Source organism: Equus caballus, chromosome 2 (assembly GCF_041296265.1).
Source record: "Equus caballus isolate H_3958 breed thoroughbred chromosome 2, TB-T2T, whole genome shotgun sequence".
NCBI classification, from domain to species: Eukaryota; Metazoa; Chordata; class Mammalia; order Perissodactyla; family Equidae; genus Equus; species Equus caballus.
Window position 1 is genome coordinate 37281382 of NC_091685.1, and position 25877 is coordinate 37307258.

At 49.3% G+C, this 25877-nt stretch overlaps 1 protein-coding gene across 2 annotated transcripts in view; it reads right to left on the bottom strand.

The window, feature by feature from the left end:
- PLEKHM2 (pleckstrin homology and RUN domain containing M2) overlaps nt 1-24059 on the bottom strand; it is a 37911-nt gene extending 13852 nt beyond the window's left edge. The window contains exons 1-5 of one of the 2 annotated variants that reach the window (XM_023635715.2): nt 23649-24059; nt 2550-2656; nt 2062-2171; nt 1385-1484; nt 700-787 (exon numbers count right to left, since the gene is read on the bottom strand). In XM_023635715.2, coding sequence (XP_023491483.1) covers nt 700-787; nt 1385-1484; nt 2062-2171; nt 2550-2656; nt 23649-23708 — 465 coding nt within the window. In that variant the 5' untranslated portion in view covers nt 23709-24059. The remainder of the gene's footprint in view (nt 1-699; nt 788-1384; nt 1485-2061; nt 2172-2549; nt 2657-23648) is intronic. The other variant, XM_070260916.1, reaches the window with a different exon arrangement.
- Between the last annotated feature and the right edge of the window lie 1818 nt (nt 24060-25877).

The window sequence follows — 25877 nt, forward strand, 5'->3', positions numbered from 1 at the left end:
GACGTGAGGCCGACAGAGGACAGAACCCAACTATGACTTCTAACCCCTCCTCAACGTCTTTTACTATTAGAGTCCTTCATTTTCTCCAATTTCTACTACTTTTCAGTGGCCAAGTTCCTTTTACATCTGGGCTGACCGAGTAGGGACCCGGGAAGGTGATTCAACTAGGATGGGGCAGCTGCGGGCACCCTGATGAGCCGGGTCCGAGAGGCGCTTGGGAGCCTCCTTAGCTCTTTCTGGGCCGCATCCTATTTCTCTAGCGCGTGAGAGTGGGGGAGGCCAGAGAATGTGAAGAGGGAGGCCAGGAAGCATGGAGCTGACGACACCTCCAGGATCCCGGGAGGCACAGGGATGAATCTGCCTTGTCCCTCTCAAACACTCATGTCCTAAACATGAAGGAGAACTTCAGTGCTAAAATACTCCAGGCACTTTGGCTTTTCTCCAAGATGGGACAGAGAGACAGGAAGGAGTCAGCCGAACCAGGAATTCTGGCCTTCAAAAAGCCATGAGAGAATCACCTCCATTCCACTCAATTCCACTGTTCAGACCCTGAACCCTTCCCTCACCTAAACAAACAAGGGGTTGCTCAGGCTCAGCCACAGACAATAGGCTCCCTGAGAGGGACCTGAAAAATGAAATTGTGTTCCTGCGCTACCCACTCCTCTGCCCCCATAAGCAGCGGGAGCCATGGTGTCTCACCAGATCCAGGTCGAATCGAATGAACTCCAGCCCAGACACCAAGGTCAGGAATAGAGTCAGGTGATCATGGCTGCAGACCAGGGCATTCCTGTAAGACACGAGAAGGGACGATGGTGGTTCTGGGTCTGGTTACCAGCTTGGCCCTACCTCACTAACAAGCCAGCTGTGTTGAAATTTGACATGCGACATCCCCACACCCTGGAGGACACCCAGCTTGAGGCAGTCTGCACCCATGCCTTTCTAGCGTTCTCCCACTGGGTTTGGAGCCACACAGCACTTTATTGCCAGTGTCTTCAGATATGGGGCCTGCAGCATAAGGCTCCTCTGGCTCTCAGCAGCTGCTATAAATACTCTTGCAGCAACCCCATCTATAAATACTCTTGCAGCAACTCCAGCAAAGGTTGAGCATTCTCTTCAGGTCTGAGACCCGGGTAGAGGATCAGGCAGAGGCAGGGCACCAAAATGCTACAGAGGAGACCAGCTGGAATGCCAGTTCTCCTGGCGACAGCCATCAGAGGCCAGGCTCTACTGGTTCTTTGGCCCTCACTGACATGTCCTCAGCATGCAATGCCAGGCGAGGCCTCTGGTGTGGCATACTGTGGTGTCTGGATGTGCCAAGAGTCTTTGGGACGAGGCTCAAGGAGGGCTCTGGGGCCACGTGCGGGAGACCACTGTGGACACTCACTTGACGTAGTACTTATGCAGCAGACCCAGGTTCTCCTGGAACAGCCGCAAGTAGCTCTCCAGAGAGTTCTCGTTGAGGGCCAGGTACAGCCAGGCCCGGCCTGCAAATGAAGGGCGGGAGTAACTGGCAGGAAGGCCTGTCGGGGTGCTGGCTTTTTTGGCCAAGCAAGGGCAGAAAGGAAAGAAAGAGTGGCTGAGGGACCAAGCACTCCCACAGACTTCTCTCTTGTTGGAGTGCCATGACCCCCGAAATCTTTTTTTTCCCTGTCAGAGCAAAGCCTGTAACTGGCCAGGAAACGCTGATAAAGAGGGCAGATTGCAAACGTTGGAGGGGTTGAGAAATGCAAGGATTTCCCACTGATCCTGTAGGCTAACACTGCTCCTAGCTCAGGAAGAGAAGCGAGACTCCTCATTATGTGCTCGGGCTGGGATTCGATAGGAGTCCAGTTCTCTTCAGAGTCTCACTCTCCTTCACCCCATCCATGACGCGCCAACAAACTGCCATATGCAGGGAGAAGAGAGGCCGCATGGACAGCAACAGCATTTTAATACCCACTGCCACCGGACACTGCAAGGTAATCGGCCTCCCAGGGCTGACCCTGAGGCCACACCTGAGTCTCGAGATACCCACAGGGAGGGTGGAGCCGGTCCCTTCCCAGTCAACCTGGTACTACTCACTGCGCCCCAGGTTGGTGGCCACATGCTGCAGCACCTCGATCTGTTTGACGGCCTCTCTCCGAGTGAAATGCACCACGAGCACCCAGTAGCCAGATGAGAGGTCCTGCAGTCTGAGAAAATAGGACAAGAGCTGCTATGACCTAAGCAGAGCTGCCTGGGAAGCTGCAGTCAGCTGGTCCACCAGCCTTTGCATTAGTAGTAAGCTTAGGGCTGAAAGCAATGGATTCCCAGGGAGACGCATGGGCAATAACCATCATTTCATCTGTTGCTAATTCTTTCCCCAGTCATTCCTGCCTGCTCAGAGATGATTTACTGGGATAATGACAGACAGCCTGAGGCCCACTGGAGTGAGACAAGTCTCTTTCTGCCGAGAGAAAGAAGAAATAAAAGGCAGACAAGGCTAAGGACTTCTCTCTGGAGGCTCCTCACGGCCTTGGCCGTGCCCTGTTCTGCCCTACAGTCTTCCCCAGAAACTCTCTCCGCCTTACCCGTACAGCAGGGCGTGGTCCAGGTGCTCACACAGACGCTGCAGCACCTTATCGTGGTTCCGGATGGCAGGGGTCTCATCTTCACATGCAGCAAAGTAGCTCTGCAACTGAAAGGAGAAAAAAAATGAGGAAAAATCCGCCCCCCCGCCAAATTAGAAATGGATAAAGAGGAGGGCTGCAGAAGTTCCGGAATCAAAGAGGGAGCTGAGAAACCAGTCAAATGATGTATTCGTGTTGACCAACAGAGAGGCCTACCTCAGACTGTCGGCAGCAGCTGCTCATCTTGTATCGGGGGTTCCGGGGGCAAAGGCTGTATCCTGGAGCCCAGACCCCAAGGGACACTCAGTAAGTGCTTTGTACGATGACAACTTGATGCTGGCGAGGGATTCACAGTCCGTGTGTAGGTCTCAGGTGTACCAGGCTTCGAGCCAGGGCCACCGAGCTACACAACTCCAGGGGCACTACATATAGTGTTGTCTATATAAATGAACCCCTAGTGCCCAGTTTAAATGGCCCCTGGCCCTGGAGTTGGGCAGCACAGGGGCCCTGCTGGGAGCTGCTCCTCTGCACAAACTAAGGGCTGATGGACTGGAGCACGTGCTCCAATGGCCTTCTTGCCAGAGGCTGACAGGGGACACTGGATTTGCCTGAGGAACCTAATGAGGCTCGATATGGATCTGGGTGCATGCCAGGCTCTTGTCAAGCCCTACACGAAGAAGGCCACTGTTCCCAAGCGGGAGTGATAAAAAGAGAATTGGACCGTAGGCACTGAGCAAACCCCACCAGGCTGAGGAAGGTGAGGGCAGCTCCATCCGCTTGGTTAAGGCTAAGACAGCCCAGAGGCTTGGACTGAGTTCTCTGCAACCGCAGTTAGGAGGCAGGAGCCCCTTTCAAGGAAAGCTCTAGGAGAAAAGTTTTTCCAACTTCATTTTAGCCATACTCTGCTCTGCTGTTGCCCTTGTAATGGCCAGAAGGGGGGAGAACACAAAAAAAGAGCACTCGGCCCTGGACACTCATCTCAGGTTTAAGCTCTTGGCGCTGGACAAACGTGTTCTCAAGTGTTTTCTGGAAGCAGTGGTAGAGACGGCAGCAGCAGGCAAGACACATCAACCACGCCAACAAGCACGCGCTCTTGGTGAGAGGCCAACCATTGAGCCCCCACAACAAAAATAGCCGCTCTTCTCTGCGGCCCAGGGTGAGTCCAGCAGCCCTGCTGGCCGAGGACAGACCTCAGTTCTGCGGGGTCGGCCCTCCCTCCTGAGAGGCAGGCAAAACAGAGCCCCAGGAGGAAAGGTTTCCAGAACTGAAAGAAAGAGCAACGAGCTTGCGAAAACTGCATGACCCCCTCTCAGCAATGGCTGAAAGTGGTCTCGAACACTTTAGTACTGAGAAACACAATGTCGGTGTCCGGTTTTTTTTAAATGTCAAAATCTGAGCAAATCTGAGATCAGAGAGTCTTAGATGTTAGAGCTAGAAGGATCTTTAGAGATCTAGTGCAACTCTCTTATTAAAAAAGCAAAACAGGGGCCGGCCCTGTGGCCGAGTGGTTAAGTTTGCACGCTTGGCTTCAGCGACCCAGGGTTTCACCATTCTGATCCTGGGTATGGACATGGCATCACTCATCAGGCCATGCTGAGGCGGCGTCCCACGTGCCACAACTAGAAGGACCCACAACTAAAAATATACAACTGTGTACCGGGAGGCTTTGGGGAGAAAAAGGAAAAAAAAAAAATCTTTAAAAAGCAAAATAGAGGGGCAGTCCCCGTAGCTGAGTGGTTAAGTTCACGTGCTCCACTGCAGGCAGCCCAGTGTTTCGTTGGTTCGAATCCTGGGTGTAGACATGGCACTGCTCATCAAACCACGCTGAGGCAGCATCCCACATGCCACAACTAGAAGGACCCACAACAAAGAATATACAACTATGTACTGGGGAGCTTTGGGGAGAAAAAGGAAAAAAATAAAATCTTAAAAAAAATGAAAAAATAAAAAATAAAAAGCAAAATAGAGGATTATTCATCTTCTTGATTATAAAAGTAGCCATACCCATCATAACACTTGAAAAACATGGAAAAGTTTAAAAATTTTATTTGTTTTTGAACAGAGAAGGCGGCTAAGCCCCACAGAAGTTAAGTTCTTCACTAGGATTTTTAGCTAAGTGAGGGAGCCATGGCTGGAACTCAGACTCCTTTCTTAGGTCAAGATACCTTAAAAAAAATTATTCCCAAAACAATATTAGGTTATCATAAAAATTCAAGCAACAGGGGCCGGCCTGGTGGCACAGTGGTTAAGTTCATGTGCCTCGCTTCGGCGGCCAGGGCTTCGCAGGTTCGGATCCTGAGTGCAGACCTGTGCATCGCTTATCAAGCCATGCTGTGGCAGGTGTCCCACATATAAAGTAGAGGAAGATGGGCATGGATGTTAGCTCAGGGCCAGTCTACCTCAAAAAAAAAAAAAAAAAAATTCAAGCAACATGAAAGTGCGTATAAAGACCTCCTGTTCCCCACTGTCAGGAGCTTGTGTGTGTATATCCTAACTCTTTTCCTGCATGGAGACTTGAAAAAAATGTGAAATAGATCATGCTATATTCATTGTTCTGAAACTTGCTTTTTCTTAACTCAGCAATATATCAAATGTATATTTCTTTTCTTTTTTTTTAAAGATTGCCACCTGAGCTAATAACTGTTGCCAATCTTCTCTTTTTTTTTCCTTTTCTGCTTTTTCTCCCCAAATCCCCCAGTACACAGGTGTACATCCTAGTTGTGGGTCCTTCTAGTTGGGGCATGTGGGATGCCGCCTCAACGTGGCCTGACGTCTGCGCCCAGGATGAGAGAACCAGTGAAACTCCAGGCCACCAAAGTGGAGTGCATGAACTTAACCACTTGGTCCCAGGGCCAGCCCCTCGAATGTGTATTTCCACATCATTACACACAGATCCACTCTATTCTTTTTCATAGTCACTCTGTATTTTAACCATTGTTAGATATGGCTATTGTCTCCAGTTCTTTGATATTGCACACAATATTACAATAAACACCCATGGATCCCTGTTAATTATTTCAAATTGTATTTTTCTGATCACTAATGTAGTTGAACATCCTTATGTCATTTGTATTTCTTTTTCTGTTTATTGCCTATTCATAACTTCTGCCCAATTTTCTCCAGCTAGGCTGCTTGTCTTTTTCTTATTGGTCTGTTCCAGTTCTTGGTTTGTTAAGGATTTAAACCTGTTTGTCACTATGTATTAGTTTTTTTGCCCAGTGTCAACTGACGTTTAAATTTTGCTTATGGTGTTATTTTTTCCTATTGAGAAATTTTTATTTTTTATGTAGTCAAATCTGTCTTTTCCTTCATAGTTTCCCATTTTTCCCATCCTAATATTACAAAAGTACCTTTATTTTTCTATAGTTTTAGGACTTTTTTGGTTTCTTTTTTAATGTTTAGATCTTTACTTTCCTCTATTGCATGAGGTAAGGACCCAGCTTTATTATTTTCTGGATGGATAAGCCATTTTCCACATTTATTATGGCTTCTTACTGATCTGTGGTTTAATGCCAGCTTTCCAAACTATTTTGTTTAACTGGCCCATTGTCTATTCCCGTGACAGTCCCCTACTTTTAATTATTTTCCCTTTAGTCATCATTTTGACATGGGCAGAACAAGTCCACTCCATCCCCTAACGATTCTTTTTCAAAACTATTTTGACTATTCTGGCACATTGTTTTAGAATCAAATTTCTTTCTCGATTTGGAGCAGAATTATACTGAACCCAGAGGTTATTTGGGGGAAGAAATGGTCTCTCTTTGCAATACTGAGTCTTCCCATGCAGGAATATGCATTTATTTTCCATTTATGCGGGTCTTTTTATATCCTTTGGTAAGTTTTACAGCTTTCTTTAGATAGGTCTTGCACATTTATTTCAAGGTGGGTTGCATACGTACACTTGGCATTATGAGTTAGGGAACAGTCTGCAACCAGGAAACAATTTCGGCAGAAAGTATAGTGAAAAGAGTGTACAACGTGGTGGTAAAGAGCGATGGCTCTGGGCAGGAAGCGTGGGTCCAAAGCCTGGCTCTGCCACCATATAGTTGGCAAAGCACTTAACCCTCCATCCCCTCATTTTTTCTCATCTGTAAAATGAGTTAAAAAGATTCTTTAGAGCTGAGCTGTCCAATACAGAAGCCACCAGCTACATGTGTCTATTTAAATTAATTTAAATTAGGGGCCGGCCTGGTGGTGCAGCGGTTAAGTTCGCACGTTCCGCTTCTCGGCGGCCAGGGGTTCACCGCTTCGGATCCCAGGTGTGGACATGGTACCGCTTGGCAAATGCCATGCTGTGGTAGGCGTCCCACGTATAAAGTAGAGGAAGGTGGGCACGATGTTAGCTCAGGGCCAATCTTCCTCAGCAAAAAGAGGAGGATTGGCAGTAGTTAGCTCAGGGTTAATCCTCCTCAAAAAAAAAAAATTAATTTAAATTAAACAAAATTAAAAGTTCAGTTCCTCAGTTGTACTAGCCACATTTCAAATGCTCAATAACCACATGTGGCTAGTGGCTACTGTGTTGGACAGTGCGGATACAGAACATTTCCATCACTGCAGAAAGTTCTATTGGACAGTGCTGGTTTAGAGGATCAAATGATATAAAGCATGCAAAAGGCTTAGCATAGATCCTGGTAAGCAGCAAGTGCTCAGTGAACATTAGCCAAGACTATTAAGAATAATGAACCTGCAGGGCCGGCCCTGTGGTATCGCGGTTAAGTTTGGTGCACTCCACTTCGGCAGCCTGAGTTCACGGATTTGGATCCCTGGAGCAGACCTACGCCACTCGTCAGCCGTGCTGGGGCAATGACCCACATACAAAATGGAGGAAGACTGGCATAGATGTTAGCTCAAGGCGAATCTTTCTCACCAAAAAAAAAAAAGAATAATGAACTCATATTCTTAGTCACACCAATGATGCAGCACTTGGCTAAACCTAAGCACAGGTGCCAAGAAGACAGGATCATGTCCTCTGCTCCCAAGAGCTCCTGTTCCGTCACTAGTCCACTAGCAGCTGATCCCAGAGCCTGCTCCTTAACCACTCTCCCACAGCAGGTTTATAAAGATTTTCCATCGCCTCAGAGGACGAGGAGATCTTGAATCCGTGCTACAAGTCAGCATAGTCTTTGAGAGGAGCAGGAAGAAGGCAATGTCTATGAATCAGTGACAGAAGAACTGAGCAGCTCTGCCAACAGCTTGAGCTCATCCTTAGGAGTTGGTGAGCAAAGCACAACACGCAGGTAAATGGCAGAGGTATTCCCCTGTGCCTGGAGAGGCAGCAGCTGGTAGCCACTTGCTGCAGTAGTAAGATCAGTAGGCTCTTAAAGAGCAGGGAGTGGGAGGGAAGCAAACACCGAATAAAGGAGGGCCACTCAGCAACAGAACTAATGGACTGGGTGTAATGAACACAACTCAGCCCGGAAGCACAATTACTAACCTTTGTTCCAAATTACTCTTCGGTTACACAGAGCACATGCTGGTGGAGCTAATACCTGCCATAGTTAGAGCCGTCATTTATTGAGTGCTTATTATGCACACTGGGAAGGCGGCAGAAGGGTCAAGGGTATGGGCTGTGGGCTCAGACAACTTGGATTTGAATGTGGGCTCTGCTACTCGCTCACTGTGTGACCTTGGGCAAGTTGCTTCACCTTGCTAAACTCGGTTTCCTCATCTGTAAAATGAGCTTAGTAATAGTACCCGCCCCATAGGTTGTTGTGAGGGTTCAGATAATACTTATACTGTATTTATCAAAGTGCATGATACCCTGGAAACACTTAATAAATGTTAGCTGCTATGACAATGACCATGATGCACTTTACAAACACTATTTAATTTAGTCATCACAGCAACCCCATAAAGTAGGTCACAGAGCTGCTAAGTGGCAGAGCCAGATTTTAAATCCAGGTCTTTCTGTCTAACCTGGGTTCAAGATCCCTGAATGATAATGAATATAAATGTTATACACTCTGTTCTAATGTTTTGTAGGAGAGCCCACAAAAGAGAAATGTAGTCCCCTCTTTTTTAAGTCCCGAGAACTAAAAACCCTAGTGGGTATGAGCTCAGTGTCTTCTGCAGTTCTGCTTCGTGGAAGATGGAGTGAAGAGAAAAGCCAGTGTGGCTTCTTTCAGAAGAAAGCTTGCCTATTGCTCTCTTCACCCTTCTGCCCCACGGTGGCATATTCCCAGTAGTCAGGAAGTGTATTGTTTGGTTCACACAAGCTACAGTTGTTCCAGGAGGAGCTTTCCCCACTTCTGGAAGGAATTCATCCTACTGATCAGATTGCCGACAGTTTTCAGTGTTTCCTTTCTGTCCATGCAGATTTGGGAAGAAGTTGGAAAAATTTCAGAATTTTCCAGAATTTGAGACTCAAATTTCAGAATTTGAGTCTACAGCAGGGATTGGCTAACTGTGGCCAGTGGGTCTGCCTCCTATTTTTGTACATAAAGTTTTATTGGGACACTGCCACACCCATTTGTTTTTGTATTACGTACAGCAGCTTTCACACCATGATGGCAGAGCTGAGTAGATGTGACAGAGCCTGTATGGCCTTCAGAACCTAAAATGTTTACTGTCTGGCCCTCTACAGAAAAAGTCTGCCGACCTCTGGTCTAGAGCCTTGAGCAGAGGTGGCAAGGAATGCACGCCTGTGACAGGCTGGGCTGGGAGCTGTCTTGTGCCCAAAGCTCAGCTGAACAGTGGCCAGAAGGGGAGCCTCAAGCCTTGAAGATGCACATAGAAATATTTACTGAGCACCCACTATGTACATATCGGATACTATTCTTATACAGAAGTCTTTGCCCTTGTAAAAACTTACATTCTGGTGGCAGACAGAGATAAACTATGTGCAAATATAATATAGTGCCAGGGAGTAATAATGCTATAAAAAAAAATAAAGCAGGAATCGGGTGTCTGTTATAAATACAAGGTCAAGGAAGATCTCACTGAGGAAACGACTATTGAAGCATCTAAGGGAAGAGCATTCTAGTTAGACGGCCAGCAGGTACAAAGGTCCTAAGGCAGCGGCAACGGTAAGGAAATTTGGTGTGGCTGGAGCTCGGGGAGTGAGGATGTGAATGATATGAGATGAAATCAGAGGACAGCCAAGGGCCACATCACGAGCAGCTGTACAGGCCGTGGTAAGGACTTTGTATTTCATTATCAGTTTGATGGGAAGGTATTGGAAGGTTGAAAACAGGGAAGTAACATAATTCAATATATATGTCCCAAGGCTGCTACAGCTTCTGTGTGGTGGATGTACAGCCTGCGGGAGGCTGTGGTGGAGGCAGAGGGAGTGGCTGGCAGGCTTTCACCAGTGCGGACGGATAATGGAGGGTTGGAGCTGGCTCTAGTGGTGGAAGCGAGAAAGGAGAGATTCGAGATCTGTTCTGAAGGTGGTGCCCCAGGGATTTACTGGTGGATCTGATGTGGGGCCTGAGAGAAAGGAAGGTACCAAGAATGATTCTAAGGTTTTTGGTCTGAGCAACGGAACGGCGGTGCCATTTCCAGATCAGGTGGAGTTCTGCTCTGGCCGTGATAAGTTCAAAATTCCTATCAGAGATCTAAGTGGAGGTGTCAAGGAGACACTTGCATAAATGGGGCTGGAGTTCAGGGCGAGCCCAGCGCTATCAGCCTTTAGATGGTGTTTAAAGCTGTGGAATTGGACAAGATCACCTTGGGAGTGCAGAAAGAGGAGCGTGTGAGTACTGAGCCAGGGCACTCCAATGTTAGACCAGGGGTCCTCACGCAATCTGCACAACAGAACCCCTTGGGCAACTGGAGGAAAATAACAAGGCCCTGGGGCCTCCGCAGATCAACTACAGCAGAAACTCTGGAGGTGGGGCCCAGGAACCAGCATTTCTTTTTAACACTCCCCAGGAATTTCTAATGCCCAGCCAGGGCTGAAGACCACTACTTTAGACTGAGAAGGCACAGCCCGTGAGGCAGGTGGAAAATCTGGACAGTGTGTGCTCCAGAAACCAAGTGAAGGAAGTTTCTAAAGGGAGGGAATGATCAATTCATGGGGGTCACATTCCCACTTAAAGGGAGGTGCTGCGACCCTTGATAAAAGCAATTCGAGTGAAGAAGTAGGGACGAAAGCCAGATAAGAGTTTGTCAAAGGGAGTTGGAGCTTATTTGATCCTGTTTCAAGCTAACAAGGTTCTTTTTGTTTTTTGGGGTATTTTTTTTTTTGAGGAAGATTAGCCCTGAGCTAACATCTGCTGCCAATTCTCCTCTTTTTGCTGAGGAAGACTGGCCCTGAGCTAACATCTGTGCCCATCTTCCTCTACTTTATATGTGGGACGCCTACCACAGCGTGGTGTGCCAAGTGGTGCCATGTCCGCACCCGGATCCAAACCGGCAAACCCTGGGACCACCGAGAAGCAGAACGTGCGCACTTAATCACTGCGCCACCGGGCTGGCCCCCAAACAAGGTATTTTTAAAGTGAGATTGATGAGGCAATTGGAACTTGAAGCCTTACTAGATATTTGATGATTTGAGGAAAGCTTATTAAATTTTTTAAGGTGTAATAGTGGTATTGGGTTATGTGAGAAAAGCATCCTCAGCTTGAAGCAATGTTTACTGAAAAAAGTATGGATCTGGGACCTGCTTCCAAATAACAGAGGGCTGGGGGATGGGGTATAGTGGACACAAGACAGCCCATGAGATGTAAGGGCTGTACCTGGGGCTTCTGTATACCAGACTGCCTAATTTTGGTTAGAAGAGAGAGAGAGGAGAACAGGAAGAAGGGAAGGAAGAAAGGAGGAAAAGAAATAAGGGAGGAAAGAAGGGAGGGAGGAAGGAAGAAAGAAAAAAGAGGAGATGGCAATACAGAAAACTCCTTTGACCAGTTTTGCCAAAAGGGAGGCAAGAGAATGGGAGTGGAGTAAAGGAGTCAAGTCCTTGAACAGGAAAGCCAGGATGGGATCCACAGCCACAGGGGAGGGTGGCCACAGATGGGAGCCCAGACGCAGGTGGGCTGGTGTGCTTGATGGTGGGAGGATGAAAAAGTTCTCTTCAGAAGAAAATTTAAAAATAAGCAAGGTCAGCTGAGAATGAAGAGAGGGATTAAGATTTAAAGTAATTTCTTTTTTCTCTTTCTGTTTTTTTAGGAAGATCAGCTCTGAGCTAACATCCGCTGCCAATCCTCCTCTTTTTGCTGAGGAAGATTGGCCCTGAGCTGACATCTGTACTCATCTTCCTCTACTTTACATGTGGGACGGCTGCCACAGCATGGCTTGATAGCGGTGTGTAGGTCTGTGCCTAGGATCCAGGCCGCCAAAGCGGAGTGCGCGAACTTAACCGCTTCACCACCAGGCCGGCCCCTAATTTTTCTTTTTAAGCTGTGGTTTCCCTAAAGTTCTTTAACTCAGGCCTCATCTCAAAGGCATGTTCCCAGAGCACACTCTGGACTGGCTAAGCTCCTCTTCTTTGCCAGCTCCTGATTCCCTGGATGCGATCCGGCAGCAAGGCTGAGAAGAACTGGGCTCAGCCTGCCCCGGAGTCTCCCACAGCCAGGAGGGCGGTGCTCCCTGCCGAGCACTCTGGGAAGACTGGCCATCACGAGACTGTGCCAGACCCCGTGGCTGTGGGGAAATGTGGGTGGCACACTCCAACAAGCCAAGAAATGCCTGACTCAGAGCATTTTAATTAGGGTTAGTCCCACTCTCTGTTCTGAGCTGCCACAGCCCGGCCTTCTCTGTCTTGTCTTTCTCTCACAGACACATAAGCACAAAACAATTTCTAGTTCTATGGTTGGTACCAAGAAATCCTTCCAGAGTTGGTCCCTAATAGGTAACTCAAAGGGAGCTGTGAAAGATTATAAGTGGCCAAATGAAAACAGGATGGTTACAAGTGACCTCCTTTCTTTCTCCCAAAGAAGCTGTGATGCTGCTCAGCAAACAGATGGGAGATCTGGAATTCAAATCTGCTACCTACTCAAAGGCTGAATTGGGGGGTGTCCCCCCACTCCTATATTTACGGAGCAGGATAAAAATCCCCGCACCAGCAATGGCAGCAGAGTCTGCAAGGCTGGACAGACAGGGCTCACTGCTGGGCCGGCTCCACTCCTGCTCGGCACACAGTGGGCACAGACCTGTAACACAGGAGAAGCCCAGCTCTCCCCCACCGCCAAGGGAGGAGGTCGCCAGGTAACAGCAGCCGCCCTACTGGCTCCACGGAGACCAGGTATGTTTAGACGATGGAATGTTTAGAACAGCCTCAGCAGTCCAGGTCCAGGAGATGGAAATCCAAAAGCAGAAGAGACCCCAGCTGAAGGAAGGCTAGACTGCCACCTGACCTCAAATCACCTCTTTTAAAAATTAAATCAATGACGGCCCCAGTTACACAAGCTCAACTCAAACTCAGAGCCACCCTGAACCACAGGACCCTCCAGAGCCACCTAATCCCTGAGGCTGCCCCTCACCTGATGCTCCTGCTGGTGCGCTGTGGGCGAGGGACAAGTCTTGCGGAAAGTGAGAGGGCACTGCCTGCCTTGCCTTTGAAATTCTCTTCACAGTGTGGCTACTGATGGGTCAAACCAACCCTGTGGTCCTCACGGACATGCACTCTTCTTTCCAAGGCCAAGCCTCAGAGGAAAGGCAGAGTTCAAGCCACGTGATACCATTTATTACCTTTGGGGTCACCGTGTCCCCAAACTTTGATGCCTGGACTCCTCCAGGGAGAGGGACCCTAACAGGGTTCGTCCATATTAGAGACAGCTAGAGAAGGGTTGGTGTGCTTAGAACTACCCGGTGTCCCCTTCAGGGAAGTCACCAAAGCAACTTCCCCACCCTGATCTTGCAGCAGCAATTTGCATTGGCTTCAGGCACAGACTCTCACAGATTTGAAAGGAAGGCTAGTACTCACCATCCATCCCCTCAAAAATAAACAAGTAGACAAATAAGTAAATATGGCAGGCAGGCTGGAGTCTTTTAAGTCTTAGCAAAGCTTCCTAAGGATAATAATGCCTGTTTTACATGATCCAAGGAATGGAAGGCCACTGCCAACAGCATTTCTGTAGAGGATCTCCCCTGGAATCTAAGACAAGGCTGGGTGCTGGCCAAGCTGAAGAATTTCAGAACTGAGAGCAGAAGAGCCCTTAGAAGTCGCTTGGTTACAAAGTGGAGTTTCCCGGGGCTCTCATTCAGGAGAGTGTGTGTGTGTTTGTGGGGGTGGGGGTTAGAATGAGCAAGGGAGAGGCTATCAGTGAATAAAACTTTGACTACTGAAATGCGCTGAAAATCAGAAGAATAATCACTTAGCCAGATCTCTCATTTTGTAGGCAGGGAGATCAGGGCCCAGGGAGGTGAAGACACTTGCTGCACCTCCTGGCTTTGTCCAGGGGCTCTTCTGCTTTACTGCAAGGTCTCGGCCAGGTGTGCCCAGAGACCACGGAGGTAGCTATTCCTGGAGTTCCTTCTGTTTCCATCCCACATGGGGATAAAGTGATGGTCAGGGGCACCTTCTATGACCATCTGGAAAGTGCTCATCTTAACATCTTACTGAGGAGGGCAGAGCAGTAGGGGCCTTGGATCATCCCCAGGGCTCTGTAGAATGAGAGTTGGGGGACAGTGTAAGGAAAGTCCTAGTTGCTTCTTTCCTAGACATCAAGAGTGTTGACAGAGGCTTCGGCCCACTGGGTGTCCACTGCTCCACCAACCACAGGCAACCACAGTGCTTCTGGCTTACTCTCCTAATTTTAAAATCCCTACCCTGAGATCCCACCCCACCTTAGCCCGGAAAATATTTCATTCCCAATGACAGTTACAGTAGATTATAGAACTGGAAGACCCAGAGATCACCCCTGCATAAGAACCAACCAGAGATCCCGTGATTCAGAAATAATTAGCCTAGGTTCCAGGTGGGCATGAAAAACGCTGTCCTTCAGCCAATGCCCCTGCCCAGGAAGGACTTGTGCCCAGGCTGGGTGGCTTCCTGGGACTGACTGGCCCTCCCATATGTAGAGTCATCATAAAGGTGTGCTGTCTGTTTACCATGGGCCTGCACTGTTCCTTAAGCAAGGTGGGTGAAATCAATTCTTCTTCATTTGCCACTAAATGCACCCAGTTATACAGCTTTCTTTCCTACCTCCCAAATCACTGCTCCTTAGCCCCTTTGCTGGAGAGCTGGCAGGCTCTCTGCTTTGTTGGTAGCTCTGCTGAAACACATGCAGGGAAAAAGCTGCAAAAAGCAGCTACGTGAATTATCCACGGATTTCATTTTTTTGTGCTTTCTTTGGGGTGTTGGAATAATGATAACAGAAAGGGACTGGCCTAGTTGGGCACAGATCTCTTGGGTAATTTGACAGAATATGGTTTCCAAAAGCAATTAAATGCAGCTTCTTCCTGGAAGGAGCGTGTACCAGCCCCAAGGTACCATGATTGTTCTGCCTCTGAACTCAGCAAGCCTTGACCTCCCCTGGAGGGACCAAGGGCTCATTTCAAATTGGGGTGGAGAATGGTAAGAGGCTCTGCCAAAAAGTCTCTAGGCAGACACCAGAAACTAGAAGCCAGCCAATGGCCTGGAAGAACACGCAGCACACACGATTCTGCTCCATGCTTTTACTGCTGAGACGGAAGCAGAAGCCCTGCCCTCTGTTTTCTGAGCCACGTTCTGTGTTGTGTGTGGCACTGCTGGGAGGAGGGAGGGAGTTTTTCAAAGCCTCATTTTAATCAGTCTTTCAAAGCCTGGGAGCCTTCACTGGTTCTGTGTTCATCTTTCACTTCCCTTTTTTTCTGCTGTACCTGAAAAATGATCTCATGAACGCTTCCCCCATCCAGACAACCATTTTGTTGCTGAGGAAAATGGTCATCAAGTCCTGTCTAAATCACATTAGGTTGGGAGGACACTAGGGGGACCCTTGCCTCCATTCCAAGGCCCGTGCAATACAGTTAGACTTCAGAGGCTGAAAATGTAAACATAGGGTTAGGAAGCATGGCAAGAATTGCATGGATTACAAATCCATAACAGGCACTGAAGGGCATTAGGGAGGGCCTCGGGTATACACCTAATCCATTGTGATTTGTTTAACGTCTGTCTCCTCTTCTAGAGTGCAAGCCCCACGGGGGCCAGGGCTTGCTGGCTCTGTTCACTGCTGATTCCTAGTGACTAGAAGAGTGCTCATAGGAGTCGGCCCGGTGGCGCAGCAATTAAGTTCGCATGTTCTGCTTCGGTGGCTGGGGTTCGCAGGTTCAGATCCCGGGTGTGGACATGGCACCGCTTGGCACGCCATGCTGTGGCAGGCGTCCCACATAGAAAATAGAGGAAGATGGGCATGGATGTTAACTCAGGGCCAGTCTTCCTCAGCAAAAAGAGGAGGATTGGCAGCAGATGTTAGCACACGGGTAATCTTCCTCAAAGAAAAAAAATTTTTTTTAAAAAGAAGAAGAGTGCTCATAGTCACTCAGCAGATATTTGTTAAATGAATAGGTGGTTTTATGGAGGACTGGCCCACAAAATTGACCTGTTAGAATTTCAAGACAGACGTCATGGAGATGGAAAAGGCTCAGAGAAATGCAAACAGCGAGAGCCAGAAACATGGTTCAAATCTAGCTTTGCCCTTGTGAACATTACCATCGTAGGCAAGTTACTTCTCTAAACCTCATTTCCCTCATGGATTCAATAGGGGTCGTGATCCATCCTGCGAGTTTGTCGTGAGCCTGACTGAGGAAATGTGTGTAAACAGCAGGTGCTGAATAAATTAAATGCAAGGATTCCTCCTGTATTGTCACTCCTCTTCCTCTCAGTGTGTTTGGACATTTCATGCCTCAGTAGTCCATTACACCAAAAACAAAGAACTGTGGGTGAAAGTGTGAACAGAGGTTGAGTACTTATGAAAATTAAGTTTGGAGATTTTTGTGGATTTCAAGTCTACATCAGTCCTTTCCTTGTTCTCATATGTTACTGGGTTTCTTAGAATCTGTTAGTTCCAACTCTTTAGTACAGTATCAAGGGAGGAGGGGAGATTATAGGAAACTAATACTTTCTTCCTCATGTATTTCTATAATGTTTGTAAACACTTATAAGCAAAGGGAGAAAAGATAAATTACAATACGTAAAGCAGGGGAGAATGTCTGTGTGGCAGGGCGAGGGGCTTTGCTAGCACGAGAGAGGAGATGCTCTCAGGACCCTGGATAATTAGAATCACCAAGAGATCAATGACCTGAACTTTCAGCTCCAGCCAAATGGACTCTCCCAGAAGCTGTCTTTATTCTCCTGCCTCAAATGGAAGTTGCAGGATGTTCACACCTTAATCGAGCAGCAACAAAGACAAGGACAGGGCTGGAAAGGAAATTCACCTAAACCGACCAGCCCTGCTGCCTAGTTTAGATTCCCAGGGAGGAGAACTCTGGGCCCAGAGTTAGTCACTCCACATTGCACTCTGGGGTTCCAGGTCCCAAGCTGAGAAAGCTGCTTCATCAGCAGCAAGGCCACCCAGGAGAGCTTTCCCTCCTAAGGGAGAAAAGCCCTAGTGCTTTCCTTGGATGTAAGGGCACCGCCAGCTTCAGTGGGACCATACCCTTGCCATGGTGGTGAATCTTGATGCCTGAGATGAGCACTGAAGATTCGAGGGGGAAGAAGGACCCAACCAAGAGCCCCACAGTACCTACAAATGCCCACCTTCTCGTACCCACAACGTTCACACTCTGAGTATCAGCTCCTTACTTTCCACATTAAAACACGTCTTGACCACTCCACCCCTTACTCAGCGTTAGTTTTCAGACCGAACATTTTGTCAGCTGGCAGCAGATTTTCCATTTTGCTGGGAATTTCTTTCCCCAGTGGGCTCCAGCTGGATGCATTTTGAGGGGGACCCTCAGGAATCACCACTGTTCCATCTGAAACTTCAGAGTGTTAACTGCTACTCCAGAGAGACAGCTGTAGCCCACCCTGATGAACAGGGGGCCTGCTGCTGCCACATGGCGACCTCCTTCTGTCTAACCCTAGGTGCAGGTGAGTTTCTGCCTGGCCTCCAGTCATCAAACAGAACCTTTCCATCTGGATGGACTGAATGCTAGAGCCAAGCCACAGAGAAGGAGGGCCCAGGGAGTTCTGTGATGGGACGGAAAGGGCCACAATGTCACAAGCTTCTCACAGAAACCAAACATTAGAGAAGCATTTTGTAAAAGGAGAACCATCTCTTAAAACCGAATGGGCAGGGCTCACAGAAAGCAGCTATCACTTCACTGGTACCCACTGCTGGGCCTGGGTGGGGTCACTCAAGGGGTCAGGTGCACACTTATGTGGTTTCCGGTTGGGGGCCTTCGCGTCTCTCACACCCCTCACTAGATAGTCTCTGTTTTGCGAGAGAGGGACGGAGCTGAGAACTACTGCCAACATCAGGACACAGGCGGGGGAACAGGAAGCCAGGAGGAGCGACCCTGACCCCTAGCACTTCAGTTTATAAAATGTGTGTGTGGATATTATTTTATTTAGATCTCGGCCCGGGTGACTCAGGTCACTGGGGATTTTGAGAACTCTTAAGATTTGAAAACTCTTAAGAGTTTTTCCATGAAGCCAGAGAGAACAAAACTATTGATTGAAACCAAATGGTCAATATAATTCCCACATATTTCTAACTACCAGGCCCTCCCTAGAAACGAGCTGCCTGGCTAATTTTTAACGTATGGGCAGATCTCACCCACCTGAAGGAGTAGGAAAAAAGCCCACCACCCAGGCCAGCCTTCTCAGCTGCACTGACAGGCTGGGTAGAACGACAGCTGCAGCCCATTCCCCAGTGTCAGCAGACCCCCGACTGGGGGACCCCTGCCTGGCGCAGGGCGTGCTGGCCAGAAATAGAACCTCATGCAGAGCCTCCACTGCAGAGCAGGACATCTGCGCACAGGGAGGTGGGTGGGAGACTGGGCTGTCCCAGGCGAGGGAAGGTTGTCCCGACCCAGCAGCGTTCCCTGAAGCTCAGTTACTCTATTAAAATTCATTCATTTATGCTGTCTCAGGGGGCAGATTTGGAGCCAGGGGCCACTTACTTTTTATTTTACACACTTTGGGGCTATCTGTGTGTTTTTTAAAACAATGACTCATTTTCTTAGAATAATCTCTCCTTCTGTTATCCAAATCAGTGTCCCTTGTTGGATGCAATGTCACCTCCTTAGGCAAAGTCTTCTCTGACCACCTCCTGTGTAGCAAACTCCCCTGCCAATCCTTTTTTTTGGGTGAGGAAGATCTGAGCTAACGTCTGTTGCCAATCTTCCTCTTTTTGCTTGAGGAAGATTGTTGCTGAGCTAACATTTGTGCCGATCTTCCTCCACTTCATATATAGCACACTGTCACAGAATGGCTTGATGAGTGGTGTGTATGTCGGCACCGGGATCTGAACTGTGAAACCCCGGGCTGCTGAAGCAGGGTGTGAACTTAACCACTACACCACCAGGCCGGCCCCTCCCCTGCCAATTCTTTATCACAGTACCTGCCTAATGCCTTCCTAACACTTAGCACAATCTGAAATCATCTTGGTATTGGTTTGTCTACTAATTTATCACTTGCCTCCTCCTACTGGAATATCCACTCCCTGAGGGCAGGGGTCTTAATCTGCCTTGCTCACTATTACCCCCTCCAAGGGCCCAGGGCAGTGGGGACATATGGAAGATGCTCAGTAAACATTTTTGAAAAACTAAATACATGGACACGTGATGGGATTTACGAAGGCCTATATTCATTCTGCAAACCTGAGATGATGCGCAAAAACACAGTTACAAGAGAGGTTTGGTTCACTCTAGGATCGGTCACACCAATTTCTCTGAAGGTGATCCCCGGTGAGGCCGTTTTTGTGCACGCACACATGTTCATATATAAAGTACGGCCTGCCAAATCCAGCCTGTTGCCTGTTTCGGTAAATAAAGGTTATTGGAGCATAGCCACACCCATACACGTATGGATTATCTGTGGTTGCTTTTGAGCTGCCAGCGCACAATAGAGTAGTTGCAACAAAGACCACATGGGCTGAAAATATTTACCATCCGGCCTTTTATGAAAGTTTGACAAACCCTGAGCTTGAAGAAACAGAATTGTAGCGTGAGAATCTGACTGAAAACCGCACAAGAGTAAACTGCAGAGTTCACACAGACTTACGAGTGGTAATGGGAGCAAATATTTTATTTAGGCCTTGTTATGTGCCAGGTATTGTGCTAAATGCTTTAGGTGTATTATCTCCTGGAACTTAATTCTCATTACAACACTATGAGTAAGTTCTGACTGCTCAGGCTGAGGTCCAGTAATTTTCCAGGGTCAACACGGTCAGTGACAAACTCAGAATTCAAACCCACATCCAGGTCTGTGCACCTCTGACACCTGCGTTTATACCTACTTTGTGGTATAGACTCCACAGAGAGCACTTCCCAGCGACATCTACAGAACCCTCAGCACTCCTGAGACTCGTCTATCTCCTCCCTGTCCTCGGAAGACAACCTGGGTGTCCCCACTTCCTTGGGGATGCTTAGGCTGTTCCTTCTATCGTAAATGCCCGCTTCTTCTCCTTCTCTGAATTCTACCAATTTGTCAAGACTCAGTTAAGCCCTCCTTCCCCGAGGGCTTCTCCTTGCCATAGTTACGTTTTTAATTTTTCCTCCAACCAGTATACAAACTGCTGGAGAGCAGAGGCTGCCTCTTACAGGCACAGAGCTTTTGCTCATCCTGCATGTGTACACAACACTCATGCTCCTCAAAAACAAAAAACTCTCATGAAAACCACTGCCTTCCCTCCCCTGGAGAAGATGCTATTTAGCAGAACCACACGCCAATTCAAAATGCCAACACTGTCTTTGACTTGGACACCTCTCTTTAACTACTAACTAATCAGCAACCACAAGCTTTATTATCAGCACCTGCGATGTTTCTGCTACACTCGCTCCCTTTTGAGAACATATGGAACTTGATTGTCATTGTTATTATTTTCATTTAACTGTGCTAATTATTAAACTCTCCAATTCTCTCTAACCCCCAGGAACCCTGTCTTCACATCAAAACACAGGTCTCCTTGGATCCAGGTCGGATAACAGCTATTTCACCTCTCTGATATTACAATGCATGTTCATCATCACAAACTCGAGGTGTCAAAATAGCCGAACTCAGCAATACTGCTTGGGGAGAGCAGTTATACTTGGGAGTGTAGTTTCTGGGAGGGGAAAAAAGGGGGCTTCTGGGATGATGGTTACATTCTGTTTCTTGATCTAGATGCTGAATACGTGGATGTGTTCACTTCGTGAGAACTCATTCAGCTGTACACTTAGGATCTGGGCACTGTTCTGTAGGTATATTCTATTTCAACAAAAAGTTCTAGGGGCCAGCCCAGTGGCATAGTGGTTAAGTTTGTACGCTCTGTTTTGGTGGCCTATGATTAGTGGGTTCAGATCCCAGGTGCAGACATACACACAACACATTGAGCCATGCTGTGGTGGCATCCCAGATACCAAATAGAGTAAGACTGGCACGGATGTTAGCTCAGGGATAATCTTCCTCAAGCAAAAAGAGGAAGATTGGCAACAGATGTTAGCTCAGGGCCACTCTTTCTTACCAAAAGAAAAAACAAAAAGAAAAAGTTCTAAAATACCCTTTGCAAACACAATAATACACAGTGGGTCTTTTTTTGCGGAAATACACATCTCATTTTCTTCACGCAATATCCTTCTAAAAAGATCAGCAAGACCATTTTACTAGTGGTAGGATGGAAGGAAAAAGGCAAAGGAACTCTCAAGGCGCCATATAACAAATTATTAGGTAAGACCGGTGTTCAAGGACAAATCTGACCCTGAGACTACCAGCCCTTACCTACTGCTGTAGCTGAACTGACTCCTATTAGAAGCAGATACTCTGATTCAGAAAACCAAATGCACTTCATGATCCAAGAATCATAAGACAGTGTTCTGAAACAAAGGAAGTGGCTAACAAGTCCAAATGGTGTTATATAACAGCCTTTAGGCGGTGAGGCACTTAGCTATCTTCAGACCTTGTAAAAGTGAGGAATTGGCTCTACCACAAAAAAACAGAAAAAACTACCACTTATGCTATAGACTGAATGTTTGTGTCCCCTCCCCTTCAAATTTCTGTGTTGAAATCCTAACCCTCAATGTGATGGTGTTAGGAGGTGGGGCCTTTGGGAGGTGCTTAGGTCATGAGGGTGGAGCCCTCATGAATGGGATTAGCACTCTTATAAAAGAGACCCAGGAGAGCTCCCTCACCCCTTCTCCCACGTGAGGACACGGGGAGAAGTCAGCAGTCTGCAACTCGGAAGAGGGCCCTTGCGAGAACCCAACCATGCTGACACCCTATTTTCGGACTTCCAGCATCCGGAACTGTGACAAATAACCTTATGTTTATAAGCCACCCCGTCCATGGTAGTTTGTGACAACAGCCCAAACAAAGACAACTTATTAAGACTAGCTCAAGCACCTGGCTAAACACTCTCCATACATACTCTGATTAAATCTTCACAACCAACCTAATTGTATCCTGCCTTACAGACGAGAAAACAGAGGCATGGAGAGGTTAAGGAACCTTACCCAAGGTTACAGCGTTATTAATAGGCAGGCCAGGGATTCAACCGAGGCAGCCAGAGTCCAGAATCCATGTTCTTAACCATGATGCTAGTCGTGCTTTGGTCGTGATGCACCTAGGGATGGGTTTCCAGTTTCTAGGGTGCGATTTATATCTTCTGGCATGCATTACAGCTCAATAAAATCTGCTCGTCCCAATGCATAAAATTATAGGAACCTTGACAAGCACACCTAACTCCATAAATGTCAGCCTGATTTACAGAGCGGATCTCTGCCTTCAAAAGATTCCTGCTTACACAGATGACGGTGTCCATGGCCACCCCCTTTCTACCCAGCACTTTCCCCATTTATTTGCTGGAAATCCAAAGGCAAAAAAACCACTTGGCCTCCCTGAAGCCATAATCAGCCCCGATTAGAATAGAAAGGTTGGTGATCTTCCTTTGTCTTCCATTACTAAGGACGTATTGCTTCAACAAAGTGTTTGCTCATCCTTCTTGAGTAACAACAACTATACCCCAATTGCATCAGCAAAGCTCAAGAAAACTGAATAAACAAAACTTTTGTTAGATGTCTGCAATGCTACCTTTTAGAGGAACATTTTAGTAAGAGCATTTTGAATCTACTTTTCTTTTTAAGCCACATTGATCTTTATGAAAGGTAAAATTGCTTTCCTATGTTACTTTTGAGGAATTTAAGTGGGGGGAAAAGTTATCTAAATATAATGGTTGATTTAATTATCTTCAATTTGATTTGTTGAAGTGATTCAAATAATCTGATGAGGCTTTTCCCCCAAGTCATCCCCTCCACCCCGCCTCCAGTTTCTGAGACTATCAGGTGTGCCAGGAATGCAGATTAGGAAAAAATCCACAAACACTCCAACTGTGTGGAGCCCCACACAGCAAGGTATCTGTGGTGTCACCAAGTTCCACCCATCACCATCCAAACTGCAATCCCCAAGTTCTTCAGGTTCTCAACCAAAGCTCTGAAATGAGCCTCTTCAAAATTGCCGTTCTTGAGCACGATTATTCAGGGTACTTCCCAGGACCAGAGGCAATGTCACCCAGAACTGGGAAAACTGGAAGCTGCTTATCACCAGCCTCGACCCTGACTGTCGGACTCTGCCAGACGCAAGCCGGGAGATGAGGATGCAGGGAGGCCGCCCAGGGATGCGCTGCCGGCTCGGGTCCTCCCAGGGCCTTTCTGCTGCTCAAGTGGGGGACACTGGCGGGTCGCGGCCCCTCTGAGTGACGCAGGGCCCCCGGGCTGCCCTGTGGAAGCTCTGAGGATGCTGACCGCAACTTTGTTCTTTAAAAATAGCTCGGAGGCCGCGGCGCTCACGTGAGCGGCCCCGCTTCCCCTCCATCGGCCCGGGGCTCCTGGCGGCTCCTCGCCCCCGGGGTCGCTGAGGGGAAGGGTGGCGTGCCCGAGCCCCGGTGACCCGAGGGACCCCGGGCCCGGGCGAGCGACCCGAGGGAAGGCGGGGGCGCGGGATGGGGTCGGGGGTCCGGGCAGGGCGGGCCGGGCTCGGGCTCGGGGAGGGCGGGCCGCGCTCACCTTCTTCACCGACAGCGAGATGTTCTCCAGGATCCGGTCCTTCACCTCCCGCGGCTCCATGGCGCCGCCGCCGCCGCCGCCCCGCCGCCGCCGCTTCCCGCGCCGGGGGCCCGGGGCCGCCGCCAACCGCTGCCGCCGGCCGTGCGGGGCCTCCGTCGTGCCGGCCGCGGGGCCCGGCGCCCGCCGCCCGGCCCTCGCCTCGCCCGGCCCCTCGCTCCGCCGCGGCCCGGCGGCTCCGGAGCGCGGCCGGCGGGGAAGAGGCCGCGGGCTGTGCGCGGCGGCGGCGGCGGCGGCGGCAGGAACTGATGTCAGGCGGGGCGGCGCCAAGGCGCCGGCCGGGCCGGGACGCCCGCGCCCGGAGACCCCGGGGTCCCCGAGACCGCAGACCCCGGGCCCCGACTCCGGCCCTCGTCAGCCAGAGCGTCCGGCCGGGGCCCCTCAGCCCCCAGACCCTTGGTCCCCTCAGCCCCTCCCAGACCCCGGAACGGCTCAGCGCGCCTAAGACCCGGGACCCCTCAGCTCCACCCAGACCCCGGGACCCCCCTCAGACCCCCCCAGACCCCGAGACCCCTCAGCCCCCCTAGACCCCGGGACCCCTCAGCACCCCCCAGACCCCGGGACCCTTCAGCCGTCCCCAGACCCCAGGACCCCTCAGCCCCCCTAGACCCCGGGACCCCTCAGCACCCCCCAGACCCCGGGACCCTTCAGCCGTCCCCAGTCCCCAGGACCCCTCAGCCCCCACCCAGACCCCGGGCGCCGACCCCCAGACTCTGGGACCCCTCAGCTACCCCGCCCCCCCAGGCCCCGGGACCCCTCATCCTCCCCAGACCCCGGGCCCTGACCCCCCCGTCCTCGTCAGCCCACGAACCCAGGCCTCCCGGGCCTCCTCGGCGCCCCCAGCCCCTGCACCCGCCGGGGGACCCTGGAGGCCCCCACGGATCCCAGGGATCTGGAGATCCCCTCAGCCCAGAGACCCCTCCCACGCTCCCCTTCCCTAGTCCAGAGGTCCCCGCCATGCCAGGACCCTGAGACCCCCTCAATGCTCAGACCCGGCTCCCCTCCGCCCAGAGAGCAGGCCACCGGCCTTTGGAGCCTAGAGCCCCCCGCAGACCCCAGCCCTCCGGCCCTCCCCCTCACTGCCCAGTCCTCAACTTTCAGGCTACGTCAGGTCCCTGGTATCCCTCCCCACCTCCAAACACAGCTTCTTCACTTCACCTGCGTCCCAGGGCGCCTTTTCCTTCTTACCCTTGTCCCGCTTCAGTGTGCCCCGTGTCCTCAGGGCCCTGACTCCCCCAGCCCTGAACCCCACCATAGCAATTGCTCCCTTCCCCACACGTGCCTCTGACGTTCACCCTCTCTTCAAGCCACCTCCACTTCAGTTCTGTCTCCTGCCTGGCTCACTTAACTCACTCGGTCCCCAAATAAATAGATTCCTGATACACCCACTAGTCTCTCTTTTTTAAAAAAATGTCAATATATATTCATTTTATTTTTTTTTTTCACTTTTTAAAGATGGGGATACAATTGACATATTTGTTTCAGGTGTACAGCATAATGATTCGATATATGTACATATTGCGAAATGATCACCACCCTTTTTATTTTTAAGACACCCCAATTCTCAATTCTCAACTTCAGCTCCCCAGTTTTCCCTCTTCCGTGCTCAGGCAACCCTTCCCTCAGCCTCCCAGACCTAGTCGCCCTGGCACTGACGTGAAACACTGACTCAATGGCTTATCCTAGATGGACTCCACTCCGTGCACACCCAAAAGATCCCTTCCCGTCCCTCAGCTTCCCCAGAAAAGACCCAAGTTATTTTGTTTTGTTTTGTTTTGTTTTGTTTTTATATGACCGGATAAGAGGACAAAATTATGTGTCAGGAAAAGGCAAGAGAACAACTACTTGAAAAACCGAGGTTGCTGCATTCTGTTACCACCTCAGGATCTAGGGCAAGAGTCCTTAACACGAATGATGACGATGACGATGATGATGAGTGTTGAGTGCTGACCATGTGCCATGCACTGAGCCAGGTGCTATACACTCATTTGTCTCATGTATCCTCCCACAACAATTCTTGTCCAGAGGAAGAAACTGAGGGATGGGGGTAATTTACCCAAAATCATACAGCAAATGGTGGAGCTCGGAAACTATTTGTGTCCTTTTCTGAGCCAAGGATCCCTTTACATTTCTTCATACTGTTCTAGGAGGCGACCCCATAGGGGCTTGGTC